The sequence below is a fragment of the Phymastichus coffea genome, unplaced genomic scaffold, assembly GCF_024137745.1.
Source record: "Phymastichus coffea isolate CEN01 unplaced genomic scaffold, Cenicafe_Pcof_1.1 PCOF00012, whole genome shotgun sequence".
Lineage (NCBI taxonomy): Eukaryota > Metazoa > Arthropoda > Insecta > Hymenoptera > Eulophidae > Phymastichus > Phymastichus coffea.
In genome coordinates, this window is record NW_026706823.1 from 7,477,935 (window position 1) to 7,500,678 (window position 22,744).

Consider the following 22,744-nt stretch of genomic DNA (forward strand, 5'->3'; position numbering starts at 1 on the left):
TCAAATAGCTAAAGAAAGTTTTATACAGACCACGAGCCAAGGAGAATTGAAAGAAAAATAAACTAATAAATAGCTTTAACGATTAATGGAACTTTGTAAATTGATTAACTTCTCAACCGACGCTGGACAGTTACATTGAGTGACCCTAAGTACGGACTGTAAGTATTCTATCTAATGAGCTGCGTAATGTACGTTTCGCTGACGCTTACGTGTCTTTGGGTATTGAATTTACGGTTCTTAATGTTGCGCGTAGTATTTGTATACGCGCGTTTTGTTTAGTTTCGCTGTTGCCTTATTCGCAGTACGGCCTCTTGTAAGTTGCGTCACTGTTGACGTCGCTCCGTAGTGTGTACGATGCTTTGTAGCTGCTGTTGTGTTTACGTCTCGCGTTGCTCTTGGAATGTAAACACGGCAGCTCGCGTACTAGTCTTTACTCGATTTGCTTTCTGCCGTGCGCGTTTACGCTTGGATATATATTTTGGCTTGCGTATTTAGCTGCCACAGACCCAATATCTGTTGGGCGCCATTATGTAACGGGGTTTCGACTGCCCCGTTAAGGGTGATGCTAAGAGGCTACTCGACCGGCGGGTAACTCGTACGGGGAACACGCAGGATTCAGCCCAGTGGCTCAGACATGCCCCTCGAAGGCGCTCTTGCCTTCGGCCCGTGGAGAGCGTCATAGGTCAGGTAGCAGCGGACGGTGCAAGCCGGTATGCGCGCAACGCGGGAGGGAGGAAGTGCCGTGAGGAAAGACGCAGTGATTAGCAGAATGACTATTTATTAAGGCTAGGAAGACAAAGAAAGCATACAGATAGCATTCGCTGTGAGAGAGACAAGCGAGAAGCAAGCGAGAGAGAGAGAATCTTAGGATCGAGCGGGCACTTACATGACAAATCGCAGTGACGTCGGCTTTATGCTTAACACGCGCAGGTGTTCGGCCTCGAGGCAGCTCACTCGGGCCGGCCGGCTAGGATCAGCAAACACACACTCACGCACGCACCCACGATCACACGCACGCTTCGTCTTTATCAGTCGAAAAACCCAGGCTGTGCAGCAGAAAGCACTTCTTCTTTGCGTCGATCGCTGAGCTTGCTTCCTTTCGCCAAGGTGGACCGCCGATTCTGCTCGCACGCAGACGTGGTCCCCCTCTCCCGCGCTAGCTATTCGGCGGCGGCGCGTCTCAGCCAATTAGGCAACGCGCGCGACACTCGGGCGTCCACGCTTACACGCGTGCTCGCGGATCTCTCTCTCTCTACTCGGTGCTCGCTGACTTACCTCGTGCCGCGACCACAGCTACGGCAAGGCGAAAATACATAAGGAAAAGAGTACATGGATTATCAACGGATTAGGATTAACTTAAGGGGAGAGAGAGATATAACGAGCTTCGGCTCGTTATAATATATAATATATAATAATACACATTTCTAGAATTTATATGTAATAGGTGAGTAAAAAACAAGGATTGATCGATACGTTAATTTTTTTTATTTATTTTCAAACTTAGATATAAAAATCAAATTACATATCATCACGACTTTTGTGAGCGAGCACCCATCTACTGATAGCCAGCGCGTTTTTAAAGGCACACAGTGGATTTGATAGATACGCGTTGTGATTACTGCATACGGAAATGCCATCGTTTGAAAGATTCTTGAGTGCTGGAATGGTCGCAGTTGAGCCGCCGATCGCCGCCGTCAAGTCGCCAAAAAAGACCGGAGTGGAGAACGGATTATATCAATCGGCACCCGTGGCTTCGGAGCTCATTATCATCGATAAAAAGTTACCTGCAACGACGAGTAGTGAGCAGCAGCAGCAGCAACAGCAGAAGCAGCAGCAGTCTTCTAATTTCATTCTTTATCAACTTGCTCCAAGGAAAAGAAAGTTACTGGAAGCTCCGTTTGTCGATGAAATTGGAAAAAAAATAAAATTTCCGTGATTAAAATTACTCAAGGTAATTGTGATTTTTGCGTGTGTGTTTCAGTGTTTTGTTTTAAGTCAACACAGTTTAAATATCATTGTTTTCTACATATGGATAGTATAGCTTGTCATTAATTCAAACCTACTAAGAAGATTTGTGAATTGGAGAAAGAATCCAAGTATATGATCACCAGACTCAAACAAGTTGAAACACGATTCGGTGCAAAAATCATAGTCGAAGTGAACAAGGAGTTTCAGCTGTTTCTACCAAACAAGTTATCGAGTGCACTGTTCGTGAATGAAAAGCTGCTCAACAGTACGGTAGATTACGCTAATAAACTTAAATTATTTCTCATCCATAAGGTGATAATTGTATAGAATTTACTACTGCATAAATATATATGTATATCAATGTATGCATAACAAAAAAAAAAAAAATAAACTATCTTTATATTTTTTCAAATCCAAATATGTGTGTGTGTTTCTTTATTGATTCTTCAATCTACATAGTTTTTCTTTTTTTTTTTACAATTCGGTTCTATTTATCCAACTATTGTGCGAATCATCAAATTCTAACCACTTTACGAAAACTTGATTACCACTGGTCTTAATAACCTTTTCTAATAGATAGATGTCGGGATATTTGGTATTCTGAAGTTCCTGTTCGTAGAAGCCACCTAGAATAGGCTTATTTTGATAATCTTTCAAATGATAAGTAGTGGGATTTGTTGGCGACACGTGCACAATTGTAAATTTTTTCATTGACCAATTTGGTGTATATCCTTTTTCAAATATTTGCTTCGCTTTGCTCACTCTGACTTTGTCGCCAACTTTGAAATTTGGCTTTCTTCTTTTTCTTCTTCCAACGTATTGTATACATTTTTTTATACTTGAGCTTGATTCGCCGCTATAACTTGGATAGGTTCCATACCAATAGTTTTGTGTTTGCGATTATTCTAAGCAGCTGTGAGCTCCGGTAATACGTCGAACCACTTGTAGTTCCCACGGAGACTAAACTTTTTCCACATAGCGTTCTTCAACGTGTGATTAAATCGTTCGCATATCAAAGCTTTGAGCGAACTATTGGTAGACTACAGATTGATATTATATTTTTTCACGAGAGCTTGAAAATCTGCATTGTAGAACTCCTTGCCTCTATCCGTATGAATATTCTTTGGCTGTCTACCTTCCGCTAAAATAGATTTCATCGGCGCTGTTACATAGCGACTGGTTTTTCTTTTCACTGGCACCGTCCACGCGTGCTTGGAAAAATTATCAATTATCGTGAGAAGACAATTGTAGCCGCGATTTTGTCTAGAATAAGCCTGCATTAACCGAGATCGGCTTGCCACGTCTCATCGATACCTCGAACGTCGTACTTTCGTCTTAGATAATTACGTCTTGTTGGTTTGTGAAACTCCTCTACCACCTCTTCCATCTAATCGACTGTTTTCTAAATTTTCAACACTTGACTTTATTCGTGGTAATTCCTCTTTTATAATTGCATCCAAATCCTCAAGATCACTCCTCAATCGTGCGATCACGTCTCTCGTATATTTGATTGCCATGTGAACTATGTTTTCCGTAGTTTCCCATGTTATAGCGTCTTTAGCCTGCCGCGGAGGAGCAAGATTTTCCAATCTTTTATTCCCTAGATCGTAATGGTACTCACTCGTGAGCTTGAATCCAATACCGGGCGGACCGCGAAGACCATGGATTCTTTGCTTTTTGTATTTACGTCCGAATATGTCGACGTTCATTGTGATAATGCTCGAACGATAGGTGTACTCTTAGTATATATGTAAATATATACATAGATATCCACCCTCACGTAATTCTTTGATTGTCGAATGAATTTCGTTGATGTGATTATTGTTACCAGCTGATTATTCAGCCACTAACAATCGAAGACGATTATAGAGCTCATTCAAATCATCCCAGTATACGAGGTCCGTCCGGAAAGTATCGGGCCTACGTTTATATCTTGGCGCCATAGTGTTCGAGCGACTTCTACCGGACGCAAACGTCAACAGTAAAGCCTCACGAATCTATTGGTTACTTACTGACACCTGTCGGACGTATAGTTCATGCGCAGCGTGTCTTTGTTTACAGTGCCTTTTTCGCGTTCGTCGGATTTTGATATTGTCAAAAATAACTGAAAAACAAGATCAACGAATTTGTATCAAATTTTGCTTTCAACTCGGAAAAAGGAGTTCGGAAACTATTGAAATGATGCAAAAGACCTTCGGAAGCGAGTGTATGAGCAAAACACGAATAAAAGAGTGGTATAAACGGTTCAAGGATGGTCACACTTCTGTCGATAGTGATTCTCGTTCCGGCCGACCTTAGACGACAAAAACCGCAGATAATATTAAGCGGGTGCGACTTGCAATCGAACAAGATCGTCGCATGACTGTGCGAAAACTAGAAGAAGACCTTGGAATACCAAAAACTATCATATCAGAAATTTTAACCGAAAATTTAGGAATGAAAGGCGTGTGTGCTAAATTCATCGCAAAATTGCTCACAGCAGAGCAAAAGAACATTCGCTTAGAAATCGTTCTGGACAATCTGGAAATGGTCAATAATGATGATAATGTGCTTAGAAAAGTTATTACAGGCGATGAATCATGGGTTTATGGTTATGATCCTGAAACAAAACAACAATCTTCACAGTGGAAGTATTCTGAATCGCCAAGACCAAAAAAAGCACGTCAAAGTCGGAGCAATGTTAAGTCAATGTTGATTGTTATTTTCGATTGTGAAGGTGTTGTACATCACAAATATGCACCAACAGGTCAGACAATCAAGAAAGAATACTACGTTCAAATTTTAAAACGTTTACGTGATGCAGTAAAAAGAAAACGGCCGCACTTTTGGGAAAGTGGTGACTGGCTTCTCCATCATGATAATGCGCCAGCGCATTCATCCAATATTGTGCAGCAGTTTTTGAGCAAACACAATATCGCATTGCTTCGACAACCTCCATACAGTCCCGACATAGCCCCTTGTGACTTTTGGCTGTTTCAAAAACTAAAAAAACCACTCAAAGGACATCGATTCGATGACAAAACAACGGTTGAAAACAATGGGATGAGTGTACTTAAGGCTATTCCTAAAAGTGAGTTCCAGGACTGTTTTGAAAAGTGGAAACATCGATGGAACCGTGTTATTCAATCAAGTGGGGATTACTTTGAAGGATACCACCCATCATATGATAATGAATAACGCTAGCACGAAAATATAAAGGTAGGACCGATACTTTCCGGACAGACCTCGTATTTGATCAATGTAACATCAGAAATGTAAAACTGTACCTCAACTCTCAGTGCTATCCATACGGTAATCTCAACATTGGTTTCAGTAAAAACCAGTACGCAATATTGTACGTTATATATGCCAATTTTCAAAACGGTAAGGATGCCAAACCGATGTTCCATAAACTCGAATATAAAAATTACATGCCACTCGTAGTGATAGATCGTTCAAAATAAAACGAATTATTTAAGACTTCTCCAGTAGATGTGTGCTTGTAGTTCGAAACCAGAGAAAATATTCCGGAAGGAACTATAGCGTATTGTCTTATTCTACACGATCGCATCGTTTAGTATAATTCGATAAATGGAGAAATTTATTTAGTAGAGGGAGGAAAGGTATTAAAGGATTGACTTTTTCCTTAAGCAGCTCAGTAGTAGCTTTCTATCGCAATGGAGTACGTAGTGGATATGCTGTGAAAGAGTTAGCGATACTTCCACTTAACTACAACGAAGAACCGCTCGTACGCTTGTTCAAACCGCCCTTTCCATGGCGAAGACTAACGGAGAAATATAAGCGAGAAAATCTCTGGTTAGAACTCTACTATCATGGATTAACATGGAACTGTGATGATTTTAAATACGAAGAGCATAAATTCATCATCACAGATACAATCGAATATGCCATAAAAATTTTCGTTTCGGAGATCTGAAAAAGGAGTGGTTAGAACGATATGGCCTCAAAGTTATCGATTTGAATGATTGGGGCTATTCACCTTTCGAAAAATTAAAATCAGTTACCGTGTGCCCTAATCATAAAGGCAGATACGTAATGACATGTACACAGTATAACGTTAAATTAATGAAAAAGTTTTACGTTGATGGCTGTTGTATGGATTGGGAAGAGAGTAATCGTATATGATGTAATCGTCGAAGGAATTCTAAAGAGATTTTGTTTTTTAAGTAAATAATTTGTAGAATAACATGTATTTTTTAAGAACATGTAGAATAAGATATATTATTTATCAATAAAAATTTTTTGTTTTAATTGATACAAAAAAAATATATTTTAATTTTTTTATTAAACTATCCAAGGAAAGCAAAATTCTTCGCTGATTCTGACGATGACAGCAGAAGCAGCAGCAGTAGCAGCAGTTAATCTTTTAATAATAAATTTTGTATTTTTAATCAACAACAAAATTTATACAACATAGAATTTAGATGAAAAAATAAATGTTTATTTATTGTGGTTGAGGTGGTGTAAAATGATGACATATGTACATACGATTGTTAGTCCTTCTTTTCCTTATTGAACTGTTTATAGCTTTTTTGTCCAGGAAATTTATCAGTATTGCTCGAAAATTTGGAAATACTATGTTTCCATGTCGATGATTCTTTGTTCTTCTTTTCGTCCGGGTCTTCCAATGGAAGACGGGAGTACTTTACATTAGATTAGCGATCCATTTTATTGAAATACTGGTTGATGAATGATTCGATAATTCTTATACCATGCTATTTATAGTAGCTTACAACCATAAAAGCTACAAATAAAAGAAAGTAAGCAGAATTTTGTGTTGCATTTTTTTCATCTTTGTCTTTACAGGTATTTGAACTTATTTTCTATTAAACCATCTTCGGTAAATGAGACACACATATACACACACACGCACAAATTATAATAAAATTATTTAGGGGAGGGTTATTAGTATCACCATAATAATAAATTAATAATATATACACGATAAGAACTATCCGGGGTACAAGTGGCAGTGGCTTTAGCGGTAAAGCATCAGCCTGCGGATTTATAGGACGTGCGTTCGATCCCCTGATCTGTTCGCCCGTTTTTTTCCGATAACATTTGCTTTGTTTTACGTCTCAAAATTTAACACACACATAATAAAATCGAAGCGTGTAACAGAACGCACGGGTATCAAGAGCACATCAGCTCAGTAGGGGAGGGGGAAGTGCATAGAACGCACGGGTATCAGCTTAGTAATGGAGGGGGGGGGGTAGAGTTGAGTTGATAGTGCCGAGCTGAAGATACACGGGCATCAGCTCTGGGAGGACATCTCAGCTCAGTGAGCTGATAACCCTCTGAGTTAAGGCCTCTCTAGTTTACCCACTAGTATAATTTACAATTATCGCAAAAAGTATCGTCAAAAGTTATCAATAACCCAATGGTCCGTTTGGAGGCAAATGAATTGAATCTGGCGATTTTCGTCAAATATTATCAGTTGTTAGACATGGAAGTCGTACTAATATAATTAAAAACTTTATTAAATGGAGTGAAATATGAAAAAAATAACCGATAACGATGAAGATTTTAAGAAATGGCTCTTGGCTGTCGGTGAAGAAAAATATAATAATATATATGAAGAAGATAATGAATTATTAAAGATTCCTGATGATTTATTTGCAAGAGAGAATAACATTGTTCAAGAGATTTTTGGAAAAGAAATGAAAAAGCAACATGTTAAACTACACGACAGCGTATAGTAAGTCTAGCACCTGAAAATGACGAAGTAATACAACTCAACAGTGATATTCTAGATATATTAAAAGGAGACTCATATGGATATCTAAGTATAGATACTGCAGAAGATGATAATGGCGAAAATTTGGATATTATGTTACCAACAGAACTTCTCAATTCATTAACACCGAATAGATTACCACCACATAATATATTATTAAAAGTTGGAGCTGTCATTATATTACTAAGAATTTTGAAGTTAAATGGAGGTCTCTGTAACTGAACAAGATTAAAAATAACAAAATTACTTGGATATCTTATTCAAGCAGAATAATAAGTGTTAACAACGTTGGAAAATTAGTTTTTATACCTCGTATAAGTTTGTCACCATTAAATGAAGATATATCTTTTAATATGCGTAGAAGACAATTTCCAACAAGGTTAGGTTTTGCAATAACAATTAACAAATCGCAAGGCAATCATTTGACAAAGTTGAAGCTTATTTAAAAATCTGTTAATACAATGTACACGAAAAATATTGCGTAAAAAGAAAAACTCTAAAATGAAATAAAACTGGAAAGTATATGAAACGAGTTTCAAAAAAGAATGTGAAATACAAGCGCTGAAGAGTGGTTTTAAAAATTTTCGTCATTCGGCAGCCGCGACCAAAAATATTTATCATATGTACTGTTTAAAAAATACATATATATATACATATTGGCAGCAGCATTTGTTGTAATGCGAGCATTGACAAAGAATAAAACACATTCGACTCAATGCAAGCGCTGAAGAGTGGTTTCGAAATATTCCGTCATTCGGAGAGCCCTGTAAAAAAACTTCCATTAATGTATGCGCTAAAAAAATATGACCCTAAAAAATTAACCTTACCAGTACGTCCACGCCATGAGGGTTAATTAATTAATAGAAATAACATCGTGTGGCTAATGCTGGGAGGAACAAGTTATAAATAATTAATCCTGAATCCTGAATAATTAATCCCGAATAATAAGAAGTTCCAAAAAATCTCTTTTTCAGCTGTTTTTTAATAAAAATTCCTAAGCATAAAAAAGCTATAATATTGTTATTTTATAAAAAGGCACAAAAAAGCTCAAATTAGGTCAATTTTAATGAAAGAAGCTCAAATTTGGTCAATATCAAAATAAATAAGCTGAAATAAGCTCAAATATCTCTCTTCTCTCTCTCGTAAGTTTATAAAAAAAGCTCAAAGTTGGCTATAGCAAAATAAAGATGTTAAAATTGCCCATGCCTGTATTTTTATTTGGAGTCAGTCGTTCGAAAAGACATACTTGAAAACTTCTTCAACCAAATTTTAAACCTCCTAGGTGGTAATAAGACCCTATAATATGTAACAGGGTGGATTAGCCGGTACAAATAGGGTTTATTAAAGAACAAACATCCACGATGCAAAGCTAACCGCCGCTCCATTAAACACGTATGAGTATACGTGTATTCGCCTTTACGTTTGATACTTTCGTTCCGATGTCTCTTTTTCCAACAGAGTTGAACTCATCTTAAGTCACCTGACTTGTGACACTCGATCTATCTTAGGTGTGAGTGGCCTAATATTTACTCCAACTATTCCCTAGATGAAATCAGTTTAAAAAATAACCGGTGACGGATCTGCTAAACTAAAAGGGAACGAAATAACGTAATGTGCTAAATAAAATTAAGATCGTTATCACACAAAAAACTACAGTCTTCGTTGGGTCGAAAGATTTGTACACGCGAATAGGATTTACAAATTTTCAATAATTCTATCGCGAAAACTAACGACCGGCGCTAACACATAAACGGTCGCGATAGACAAAATACTATCGTAAGTATTTTGTCGCCCAGAAAAAGAGAGGTGCACTTACCCTGCGGTGCAATTACGATGATCAGCCGTAATTGTTTAACAAAATTCTTGTTGGCCAACGAATTCCTCCCTGGAAAGGCTGCGCCGGTTATCCTCGCTACCAAATAGGCTGTAGCTACGCTTAATGCTGTTTTTCGCTGCTGCTATGATTGCTGCTTCCGATACTATCACTCGCACTAATCGAAAAAACCAGAAAAACTTTTGATGGGCAAACAGCAAAACACAGTGGAAAACTTTGGCAGTACTCTAATGAACAGCTGAGGCTTAACTGAAAAATTGAACTCTCGCGCGCCGCCTTTTTCTCTTAGACGTACATATCGATTGATCAAATCGACTACTGTTGTAAATGATAAAAAACGTGTTTTTTCGAAAATTATTTTTTTTGCTTCACTGTTTGCTCAAAATAATCTGAAAAAATTTATGATGGTGTATACAATTGTACAAAAAGAGCCTAATAATTTTCAGATTTTTTGGATTGAAAACGAAGTCAGAAACAATTTTTGAATTTGTCGATGAATTTTTTAATTATGAATAATATACTTGACTAACTTTTAAATATTACTTTTTTATGTATATTTGTTAGTTTATTTATTTACAACTTATATGTAACATTTTGTTTACATTTCTTATATTGCTATTTGTGTCTCGTATCCAGTTTGTGTAGTTGATTATGTATGTGTTTGGTTTGTGTGCGTGTGAGTGCGCGCGTGCGTGTGTGTGTGTGTGTGTTGTATAAATATGTGCATTTGTAGTTGTGTCTGCAACTCTTGTGTCTCTGTCTTCTGCGCCTGTCTGTTCCTCTTTTCTTCTCATTTTACTTCTGATTAATCTTCTCTTCCTCTTTCTCTCTCCAAGATCTGCCTTTTCCGCTTTTCCTTTGCTTTTGCTCTCCTTCTTGCTAATCATTTCATCTATCTTTCTCCTTATTAAGGCTTTGACACCTTTTTCTTGTTTCCTATTGCTCCCTCTGCCTTTCCTTTCCTCAACCTCACTTATTTTTCCTTAGTATCTTATGCTTTGTCTTCTAGTTTACCTTTTTCTTTCTCTTCTTCGATTCTTCTTCTTTTCCATTTTGCTCCATCCTCCAATACCTGCTTCCTCTCGCTTGTGTAGTTGCTGTTACTTGTGTCTTGTGTGTGTGTGTTCATGTGTATGTTTATGTTTGCGCGTATGTTCGTGTTTTGTGTGTATGTGTGTGTATGTATGTGTGTGTAGTTGTGTCTGCGAGTCTTGCTTCTCTGTCTTCTGTTTCCGTCTCTCCTTAGGGTCTTGCAGCTTTGTCTTCTTGCTTTTCTTTTTCTTTCTTCTCTTCGTTTCTTCTTCTTTTCCATTTTATCTCCATCATCCAAGCTATCTTTTCTTTGCTTCCTATTATTATTTTTTCCCATTCTTCCCCTTCCTTTCTGCTTTTTTCACATTTTTCTACCAAGTGCTTCCAATTTTCTTCCTCTTTCATACACATTCTGCATCTCTTATTTTCTTCTTTTTCCCAATACCTGCTTCCTCTCGTTTCATTACCTAACCTAAACCTTTCCCTTATTTGCAGGCCTTTTATTCTTCCCTCTCCTTGAATTTCCTTTAACCTATACCTTTTCATTTCTTCTTTCAGCTCTTTCCACTCGTTTATGTATCTTGATTTTTCTAGCTTTTCTTCTAATTCTTTTTCATCTTTTTTCTTCAGCTCATCTCTTATTTCTTCCCAAAACTCTTCCCTCATTTCATCTCCCTCTTCTCTCTCTGTATATTTTACTTTTTTCCAGCCTTTCCTCTCTCTCCTCCTTCTTACCCTTTTTATCTTTTTCATTTCTTTCCCTTTTCTTTAATTCCCTCCATGCATCTTTTTTTATTGAGCCATCTCTTTCTTCTCTTATTTTGTTTTCATACTTCATTGCTCTTTCTAATGCTGTTTCTTCCATTTCTTGTCTTCCTGTTTCCCATCGTATTAGATAACTTGGCGTGTTTCTATCTAATCCTAATACCCACTTTATGTATTTTAGTTGTAGTCTCTCTATTTCCTCATATCTCTTCCATCCCCAGATTTCTGCTCCATACATAATCACGCTTTTCACCAGAGCATCGAACAGGTTCATTTTATGTATATTATCCCGTTCTTTTGAATAGCGGCATCGGAACCAGAACTTGCTCAAAATTTGAAAAAACCGATTTTTCGGCATTTTTACTATGTTTTTGGCACATAACCTCAATATTATATAGTTCAAAAAGTAATAGAATATTCAAGAATACTGCAAAATTTCTTTTACAAGCCCAGAATATTTTGAAAACAATCATGAAGTCGGGGAGAGTTCGAGAAAAGAGTTCGACTGGATCGGATTCAACTAATAATGGTTAAAACTGCGTGAAGTGATTCCCGCGTGCGAGCAGATAGAGTGCACGCATGAGTCAGGGGAGAAGCTGGATCAGCAGAGAACATATAAAAATCGAGGACACACCCGAGGCAATCCGGTGCCCAAGCGTGGATTGATAGGTGAATTAATGAGAACGCGAGGGAAACGTGAGGGGTAGACAGGTCGAACAAGAATTCGGAATAAACTGCGGAAACCACGCAGCTGTCGAGTAGTTGAGAGGAGGATGCAGCGCGTGCGCGCCAGATCTCGAAACAAACTCAGATCGCGAAGTCGCTACAGCAGTACGGAAACTAACGACCTTGGCGGTGTAGACGAAACATCGTCGCGATCCGTCATCTCGTCTCGGGAGTTCATGATGCTGATTGGCCAGGTAGCAGTCAGAGCAACACCGGCAGAGTCGATTTTGAGAGCGTCAGATGGCTCGGGGTACGAGCCGAGCGCGATGATTTAGCAGCTAGGCTACTGAGTAAAGAATAAGATGAATCATCGGGGACCGATGAGGGTTTCTCGCGTCTGTGTGTACGATGTATCGCTGTTCGGATTTTCGGGCGCAAAGGCTAGGTTTATTGGGAAACTTCGATTTAAGGTCGAGATTGAAGGAGTAACACGAGTAATCGCAGCGTGAGTTGTATATGCGCCTTGTAATGCGGTATGATAATCGGAATGATTTTATCGATGAGTTCAGTAATGGCACGGATCACGTAGAAAGGCGATAATATATAAAGAATGGCCCGTAACACTGGTTCGCGGAATTGAAGTGCGAACAGGTTGAGTTCCCAAGCAAACCTGAGTTCATGCGTGCTCGCGTTACAGCTGAAGTCGCTGGTATTTCCGAGCTGTGACCGTCGTAACGCGAGGCCATAGAACACCTTCTGTGGCATGTGGTACCCAAAAAGTCCTCTGCGCGTACACATTTAATAAAGCACGAGATTGCTTTGCAAGGCGCGTATCCAGTAAAAACTTCCTTGGCTACTTCAGAAATCGGCAAGTGATTGAAGTAGCGCACCGGTAATAGTAAAGAAGCAAGACGGTACGAATCGAATATATATAAATTTGAGACCGATGAACAGGGTGACGAAAACAGACTCATATCCGATGCCGAGTAACGATTCAGTCCTTGATCGATTGCATGTTATATGCATGTATACTGCACGTTATATTTCTAACATCGACTTAAAAAAGACATACCTGCAAGTACCGTTAAATGAGAAGAGTATGAAGTATACAGCATTTGCGGTCCTGGGAATGGGGTTGTTCGAGTGTAATTACACGATCTTTGGATTAATGAATGTACCGCCAAAGATCATGCGTCACGGCGACAAGCCAATCAAAAATTGAAAAGAAAAAGAAAAGCCCGAAACGCGTTAAGTACATAAATGGCGTGCCGGCCGATGGCGTTAGTGCGTTGACTGCTTGGTCACTATTAATTTATCTATTTTGTATATTTTATCTATTAATTGTAAACTACTGCTGATATGCGAATGAGGCCTCCAAATACACTTCTTCAGTTCACTATTCAACACTCTTGATAAGAAATTTGTAGGATTATTAATAGTATAAATTATCGGTCTAAGGGGAATTCCTTCTTTGTGAATTTTAGGTAGTGCATAAACCTTTGCGATGATTTTGTTTGATTGAGTGAGATATTCATTATTATATTTTTTATCCAAATAATCATTGTCATGAAATTTCCGCAAAATTTTATAAACTTTTGTTTGGAACGGTTGTATTGGATTTTTTTAGTAATTTTATATGTATTGAAGTCTTGAAGTAACCTATTCATTTTTGCAATATAATCATCTTTATTAAGGCATACTGTGATAATATTTTTGTCTGCACGTGTGAAAAATATATTTGGATTAGATTTTTGCAAAACTATTTTGTGTACTTTAAATCTTTTGAGAACTGTTTTTCTTGTTTGGTTAACACTAGTTTTATCGTCTTTTGCATATTTTTAATTAAAATGTGACGAACATCATGAAACGGTATATCATGATTTTTTAAATTAATTTCAAAATTCTTAATTGTGTTAACATATCTAATTTTGATAAAGATACTTTAACATTAAAATTTTCTCCCATAGATACAACATTAATTACTCTTTGTAGAATTTTCGTGTTAGAAAAATTCTTCACCCTTTTTCTTTGTTGTAATCACAAACATTAGATGGCTTTTGTTTTTTTTACTAGTTTGGACTATTAGCAATGATAATATGAATTTTGTAAATTTGAATTTCTAAATGTTGCGCTGGTATGTTGATTTTGTTTTTCTGTTAATTTTTAATATTTGTTTATTTGAGTTGTCCTCATGTATATTTTTGTATCAATTGACAATTTAATAAAAGACCTAAGGAGGCTTGAAGACAAACCAGCGAAACGTTGTCATAATCAATTTTATATGATTATTTAGTTGGAGTTTGGGTGTCACTCTCAATAACTTTGTAATTTAGTTTATTGGGAATTAAAAAGTTTCGTCCATACGTTGAGAGAATGCATTTCGTGGTATTCACAGATCACACAGTGCTTATTTGGTTGCGTAATATAACGGAGCCAACAGGTCGACTTGCGCGATGGATTCTCGAGCTTCAACAATATGATTTCGAGATCGTATACAGAAAGGGTCACCTACATCACACGTTGAACGCGTTATCGCGTGCGTGAGAAGATGACGAGGAAATAGCAGCATTCGCGACTATTATGGATCCCGAATACTTGCAATGCATGAAAGACGTAGTTACGAGACCGAATAAATTTAACAAACGAAGAGTAGAAGACGGTATGCTCTATCGTTTTACGACGGATAGATTGCTAGATCCGGTGACAAATCGCGAGCAGTGTTGGCGTTTGATGGTACCGTTGGAACATCGAGCTCGAGTGATGTGAGACGCACACTAAAAGCTATCAGCGGGACACTTTGGAAGGAATAAAACTTATGATAGGGTCGCGAGGGAATATTCATGGCATGGGATGTATCATGAAGTTGCGGAGTTCGTGCCAGCGGTATAAAATTGAGCAGCAGTTACCAATGGGCCTTATGAGCAAGCGGATAGTCGAGCGACCATGGTTGGTAGTAGCGGCAGACGTGGTTAAACTTCCGAGAAGTAGGAATCGTTTCCAGTACTCAGTCGTGTTTCAGGATTTATTTACGAAATATGTAGAATTTAAGCCTCTCGCGGGGAAAGCACTTGCGCAAGCTCTTGAAGAACTCGTCTTGTATCGGTGGGAAATACCGGGATACATTGTGACGGACAATAGTAAGAATTTCCGTGGGAACGAGTTCCGAGCGAGTCTGAACGAGAAAAAAATCGAGCATGTACTCTGCCGACCGTACCATCAACCGGCAAATTTCGCTGAGCAAGCGATTAAAACGCTGAAGCAAATAGCGATTTTCGAGGACCACGATCATAGAAATTAGGATAAGTACTCATACGAATTTAAACAAGTAATTTAGTGATAAAACACACTGAGGAAGTGTAGAATCACCAGAAGAAACACTATGATAAGAAATAATGAGATACAAAATTTTCGGTAGATGATTTGGTATTAAGACGCGCGCATACATTATCGAGCTCGACTGCCGGTAAAAATGCCAAATTGGATTCTCGATTTACTGATCTGTATAAGGTTTTACGTGTAGTTTCGTCGGAGATACTATATATATGTTAATAACGAATAACAATAAATAGGTGCAAATGGCATATGTATCTGAGCTAAAGAGATACGTACGTCCGCGAAACGTGAGTTATGTATGATGTGAGTGAATATGGAATATGTAAGTTTATTTTATTTTGTTTTACGCGTAAAACGAAGGAAGGCATATATGGCTTACCGGATGTTGGCTGTTAGAGTGATTTGGTTATTACATGGTTTATTACATGCGAGATAGTAACGTAGGAAGAGATCTCGGGTATTTCTGATGAGCATGTCGAAATACTGGCAGCAGTAGGAGTGGGCCACAGAGGGGTGGAAGCAGCGTCGATTGTCGACGTATGTACGACCGAAGCGCAGAGCCTAGGTGAGGACGTCGGCTCTTTGCTTAAAGGGAGAACTGAAGTCGAGATAGTCGCTGAGGTGGTTGTAGGGGCGGTTGCGGCGAGATTGTTGGAGGGCGCATGGAACAAGGCGCTGGGTCGGAAGACAGATTGGTAGGGTCTTCAACCTCAAAGTGAGTGTTTTCGAGGTGCTTAATTGAGAAGCTCCCAAGGCAACACTGCTCCTCCACCGGGCCGGAATGAGGTGAAGCAGTCACCGAGGCGCAGTTTTAGCAGCGAGACGGCAATATTTGAGCCAACGACGAGTTGGTTGCCAGTTGAGTTACGGCCACCTACCACAGAAGTGAATTCAGCACGCGAATTAGGCGTGCGACCTCACCGCCAGGGCGATAAGTAGGAACGCAGCTCCAGAGAAGCACGAGAAAGCTAAGGTACCGAGGTATGTCCACTTGTCACAGAATTTTCTTTTATTTTTTCGTATGAATTTTATTTGTTTTATTATATTTGTAATATGGGCGAGTCTTATGGTAAATGTGTTATTTGTTTTTTTTCTATTTCTATTAGTATTATGTCGATTTCACTTATGACTGTGTTCTGCTTGGTCCTGTGTTCGAGAGAGCGGAGATGCGATGGGCAACCCACTTAGTAGTGCTTAGTTGGGGGCTGTGAAAGGGCTACAACATGTTCGCTGTCCCTGTGCACGGCACTCTCCTCGCGAGAATGCGGCAACCTAGCATGTGCATTGTCAAATAGTATATGCCTATGTCGTTGCAGGAGAGCGGAGCGCTGCGGCCGGCGAAGTGGCGCCGTTGGCGAGGGCGAGAAGAGCAAGAAAGAGAGAGTAGTAGCGATAAGAATTTTAGAAGGAAGAGTGGAGAGAGGAACGGCACGTGACGACAAGAAGAGGTACCAAGAAAAGGCAAAGCAGTTAGGCGTCAGCTAAGTGAAAGGAAGGTTACCTAATTAGTGAGGTGCCAGCTAAAGTTAATAACGGCCGCTTCATTGGAAACCTTTACGGAAGAAGCGACTGCACCAGACGATTAATTAAGGCCACAACACCAGCGCCTGTGGCTGCCAGCTTTAACCGAGGACGCAGCCATTCCTCATCCAAGAAGTTCGGGCCTCTCCGCCGACGTCGTTTCTCCATCAATGGATCTACAACACTTGGTGGGTCACTCTCATGATCATTTGATACTTTTCTCTCTGTCGCGCTACTTCTCGCTCGTTATCTAACTGCGGATAGGCTAAGCGAAAGTAACGCCCATGCTGAGCGAATTCGCTTGCGTATTCCGGCGAATTTTGGAACAGGCTGAGCGAACGCGCTTACCCAACTGTTTTTGTATTTATTAAGTTGAAGTGTTATTTTCATGTGGCGTAAATAAAGCGATCGCCTATTATAATTTCTTTTCGTCAATTTCTTGATATCGCCTTATCCCAACCAGCGCGATCAGTTGACCCGTGGAAGTCCACGCCTATAAAACAATAGATAAAAACCTATAAAATAATTTGCAGAGTTCAGCCCAACGCGCACGGAGATTCATCGTTCTCGCAATTTATATAAAGAAAATATTGAATATTTTTCATTTTACAGATAGAATATGTTAACGGCCACAATATATTACTTGAATTTTTTACCTTTCTTTTTTCCGTGTAACATACATACATAATTTCTATCTAATTTATCTTAATTGTCAAAATTTATATATAAGATTATTATTATTCATTTCACACATACAATTCAGTTATCAACCGGAATCTGGACAATGATACTTCAAGCTCCCAGAATTCAAGACTACTGAATTGCTAGTAAAATTGATACACTCCAACTTCTCTTAATTTTTTAAACTAAAAGACTAATTTAGAGTCTATATAATATTATAACGTTACCTGTCATTCAAGTTCCCAAACATGTAAACTCCAATGGGGCCACCTGCATTTAAAGCTACTAATCCTAATGTTGGATATATTTTGTATTCACATACTAGATTGAACTGAAAAATATAATCACTTGAATTAATTAAAAATAATTTTTTGTTATACTGAATTAGGAAGTCAATACTTATGTAATGTGTTATGTATAATTACACAAATAAGAAATATTACAAGAAATGCGACCCATATAGTAAAAATTTGAAAACTTTGATAGACTGATTGATGATTGACGTAATGTATTGTATTTTATTATTAATTATAACATTTCTATTGAAAAACGTGATAGCTAGAACACCTAGAATATTTATTTGAAGTATTTGAGTACTATAATGGTATTTTTAGCTGAGACAGAGATAATCTTCGTTGATAAAAAAAGGAGAACACCGCCCTTGAAGAGATAAAGTTGACTGACTCATAGATTAGTTACATTTGAAGGTCTAATTACAAGTAGGAGTATTAACTATTCGAAGCCTTACATCATAGCAGAGCAATTAGAATTAAATTTTCTAGAACATTTTTCAACGTTATCGATACCGTAAATAGAACATTTTTTCCTAGTAACATTTTTCGCTATGAATCGAAATTTCCAAGCTATTTAACTTTGTATTAAAAATGACTTTTTTCAGAAAAATCGCAATAACTTTACTTAAAAAAATGCTAGACAGTTCTATCAGGCAGCATTAAAAAGGTCTTGGAAGTACCTTTGAAATACTTTGAATTGATTTATTACTCAATACTTTTTCACAAAATGGTGTGGAATTGAATGTGTCGAAAAAAAATTTTTTTTAATTCCTTCAACTCTAGTAGCATGATAAAGAAACTAATTTACATGCATTCTAACATGCATAGGCTGAAATATGGCAGAAAAATGTTCAAAATGACCTGTTGCAGATCTTCTTACGACGTTCCTAACGAGAATTACAAAACTTTTAATTTTATACAATTTTTAGTTTATACGGCCAATCTTTTTGAGCGGGAATGTATTTTGTCGTTGGTCAGCGCTCAGTCAGTATCCAATCCCGGCACCGGAGTTTGTGGGGATACTAACAATGATTCACACTGACGGCGCGGATGCGATCTTTTTTTGGTGTTTAAAGCGACAACGGTCAGCAACTGTGCCAAAGGCATCGGTTGGCAACGGTAGAGATACCGGCAGCTTTGGTAGCAATAGCGACATTAGTGGTAGCAGCAGAAGAAGCAGAAACTACGAGATAGTCATTGGGTCGTGAAGATCGATAACCGTGTTTCTCTCGTTCTCCCTTTCTTTTTTGCATGTTGGAGTTCCACTGAGCAGTCCTACCACCTCCCCCACGTATAAGTTGTAATACTCGGTTACGTGTTCGTCTACCTGAAAGAGAGAGGATTACCGACGAGATTGCCACTAATCTTGTCAATGCGAGTAAGCTAATTATCGTCTCCGCTTAATACTATCTCATTTGTTATTGGATTTTGTATTCAGGCCTTTTTTTGTACTTTTCTTTGTGACAGGGGCTAACAGCTTGCTTGTTCTTCGTCTGTTGTTCCTCAATTTCCGCTACTCTGGGCAAGACATAGTGGTTAGCGTTGGACGCGTAGAGAAAATGTGCATAACTACTGACTTTTATTTTAGTCACCTATGTTCTATTTTAGCCACCTCTGCTGATCCCGCAGAGACGCCTAGTCATCACGAGGACAACGGTATCCCTTCATGCCTCGGCCCTACAGCGAGATTTGCATCACCCGACAAACCAGAGACATAAAGGTCTCTCACTCTCTTCGTTATCCTCTCTCTCTCTCTCTCTCTCTCTCTCTCTCTCTCTCTCTCAGTTTCTCCGGCTAGACTAAATATGGCAGTACTCGGTAGTCAGGCGTTTAGTCGCCGGCTACTAAGTTCTTTGTACGAGCAACGGCTCTTCTAAAACACGGATTATCAAGGAGATCCTATTGCTAGGTGATCCGCGCCTTGTTCATCATCGGTAGTAATGATAAAGTCCGTGCGTTCTCGATATTATTTATTAGTGGTAATATGCGAGTTAATGTGTGTGTGTGCGAGTTATTAATTGTTTACATTAGTAGTAAGTCTTGCGAGTTAGTTTGTTTGTGTGGTTTATGCTAATAATAAATTTGTGTTAAACTTCGAAAGTTTATGCGCTTAATCATTTATTGACCTATGCTCCTTTCTCCTGCCCCCTTTGATCGTTGGGAGCGAAAGCGCCTCTCTTTTCCCTATTTAAGGAATTGGTGGTAAATCGCGTAGATGACGCGACAATATTATTATATATTTTTCTTTTTTATTTTTCTTTATTGTAATTAAAAACGTTTTTTTAATTTGATAAACGTCGCTAGCTTTTTCATATAACATTTTTTTTCTCTTAAAACAATAAAGAGCATGTAATTAATAATCCAAAAAGCAACGAATATACTCAACTATGAAAACGAAGAACTTACAATAAATTTCCTCATTTTAAGAAAAATACAACAGACCCGGCAAGAATGAAAGTTACGAAATATTGTTATAAATTATTGTAAATTTTAACGTAAAATTTAAGATTGTAATTCCTTATTTTGATAAGTTATAAACATATTTACATCAGTTAATTTTATTTGCAAAAGTGGTGAATTAATATATAGTATTCGTGTTACACCTATCGTGTTGCAACGATAATCGATTTAAAGTATCGTTTTTTTGCGATTCGGCAACACTCGAGGCGCGGGAGCTGACGATTTGAAGAGTGAGAGGGCGCGTGCGGAAAGTAGGATTAGTATCAATAGAGCTGGCAAGTGAGACGAGTGTTGTTGGGAGTGCGAGTGAGGATTCTGGGACAAAATAACGAGAATATTGCGAGCTACTCCAATACAGTACGACATTAGTGTCTAGTATTCCAGTTACTTTCTCACTAGCAGTAATAAGTGCAGGGACTTATCGACAGCAGCCAGAACACGGTAACAGGTGTAGTGACAACACCGTCCTAGGAACGAGGCTCCCAATTATCTGCTGATTCACGCATGATTACGGCTGACCACCGTCACCGTAACTTACGATAGCTGCGCTTATCCTAACCGCGAGACTTTCACACAAAATAGTATCATGAAGTATTTAGTATATGTGCTGAATAACCCTTTGGGTAGCCGCGCCGAGCGTTAGTTTGCGTTGAATGTTGTATTTTCTCTCTCTCTCTCTCTCTCTCTCTCTCTCTCCTCGGATTATAATATAAATCTGTACGCGTGCGAAAGTCTTTCTGCCCATACAAAGACTGTATAGTTTAGCTCATTAAAAGGATTTAGGTTAATTCACCGATTTATAATCTTGCGCTCTCTGACTAATGTTTAATCCAACTCCAGTATTTGAACCGACTTGGTCTAGGGGATAGGGAAAAGTAAACATAAGCCTATTTACACGGTATGAGCGATAAAAGTCAACAGTCAAGTGACTTAAGGTGAGTTCACTATTGGGAGTTACTTGAAGTTGGAGTGAAGTAATGGATCTAAAGGTGAATATACGTATAACCATACATAGCTAACAGAGTGGCGGTTAGCTCTGCATCATGGTATTTTGCACCATTTTCCCCATTTGCACGGCTAATTCTGTTATAACATGGAGATAGATTTCATTACTTTCAAAACTGTCATAATTTATGTAAAGTATTATGAAGTAATTTATAGCATCACTGCCCCTTTTAGACAAGTTCCATATTATATGATTGTAACAGAGATATTTACATCAGTAATATACCGTGAAACATACAAATTATAATATCTCATAAGCTCGGGTTAAAGAATTTACAGTTTACTAAAAGTAATTTACTAGATTATAGCGAAAAAGCATGCATAAATACCACCACACGTGAAAATAATTTATATCATCCGTGCCATTTTAATGTAGATTTCAATAGAAATAAAACTATTAAAAAATTATGTTACATAATACGAAAGTAACGCATTTAACAAAAGTGTAATTATTATTATTTTTAAAAGAGAGGTACTTTTTTTCAGTTGTTAATAAACGGAAAGAACACTAATGAAATAGCATTTACGCTTTTATTTACGTCATAAAATGTTTGTTGTTGTTGAGATTTCACTTTTTTCAATGTTAGCCATGATAAAATATGAATTAAAAATCATGAATCACCATAACAGTCACCATATGCATTAGTTAAACAGCATAGTTACCAAATGATATAAGTAGGTATGTCATTTTACAATTATAATGCTTTCAAATGAACAATAATTTTCGCTTGTCTACTATATATATCTACTAAAAATTAATGTCTTTTTTGAGGAGTTTTAATTTGTTCTAAAAATAGTATATAAATATTTTTCGCGCCTTTAGGCCACAATTTTTTAACGATTTTCGAATTAGAAATATGAGACCAGTTAGTGCTTTCGAGTAGTACGTTCAAATACTCTCTATATTCCAAATTTTTACTATGTCACAGGGCTATGGCGATACTCGCTGGCCCTGTGTGCGGCACTCTCCTCGCGTGAACGCAGCGACCAAGTGTATGTTATATAGCGACTACATACTTATGTCGTTGCAGGATCTGGAGAGAGGAGCGCAACGATCGGCGAAGTGTCGCTGTGAGTGCGAGTGAGAGCGAGAAGAGCGAGAGAGAGAGAGAGAGAGAGAGAGAGAGAGAGCGATTTTGACTAATTTTTAACAGCGAAAGAAGTGGGAGCGCGGTAGCGCGAGGCTTAGAGTTCCTGCTGCAGAGGAACCACTGACGCTGGTGCGACAGCTATATCTGCCATGGAGCAGAAGCTATCTGGGAAGCAGAGCCAATCCCCGCAGCGACCATTCATCGACCACGGAGTAAAGGCCGTGTTGCGGCCCTTCCTGCAGCTGCGTCCATCGTCGCTAGGGCACCGTTGCCAGCGGGTCTCCGCTTTCGCCGGCGTCGCCTCTCTACCGACGGACCGTCGGCACCCGGTGAGTATGACGCCAGTTTATTCTCTCTC

The 22,744-nt window shown here is 38.5% G+C and overlaps 1 protein-coding gene across 2 annotated transcripts in view; it reads right to left on the bottom strand.

Annotated features, from left to right (window-relative positions):
- Positions 1-22,744, bottom strand: part of LOC131672648 (carcinine transporter) — a 1,420,696-nt gene that overhangs the window by 844,699 nt on the left and 553,253 nt on the right. For both annotated transcript variants that reach the window (XM_058950032.1, XM_058950041.1), the window contains exon 4: positions 17,765-17,868. In XM_058950032.1, the coding sequence (XP_058806015.1) occupies positions 17,765-17,868 (104 nt within the window). The remainder of the gene's footprint in view (positions 1-17,764; positions 17,869-22,744) is intronic.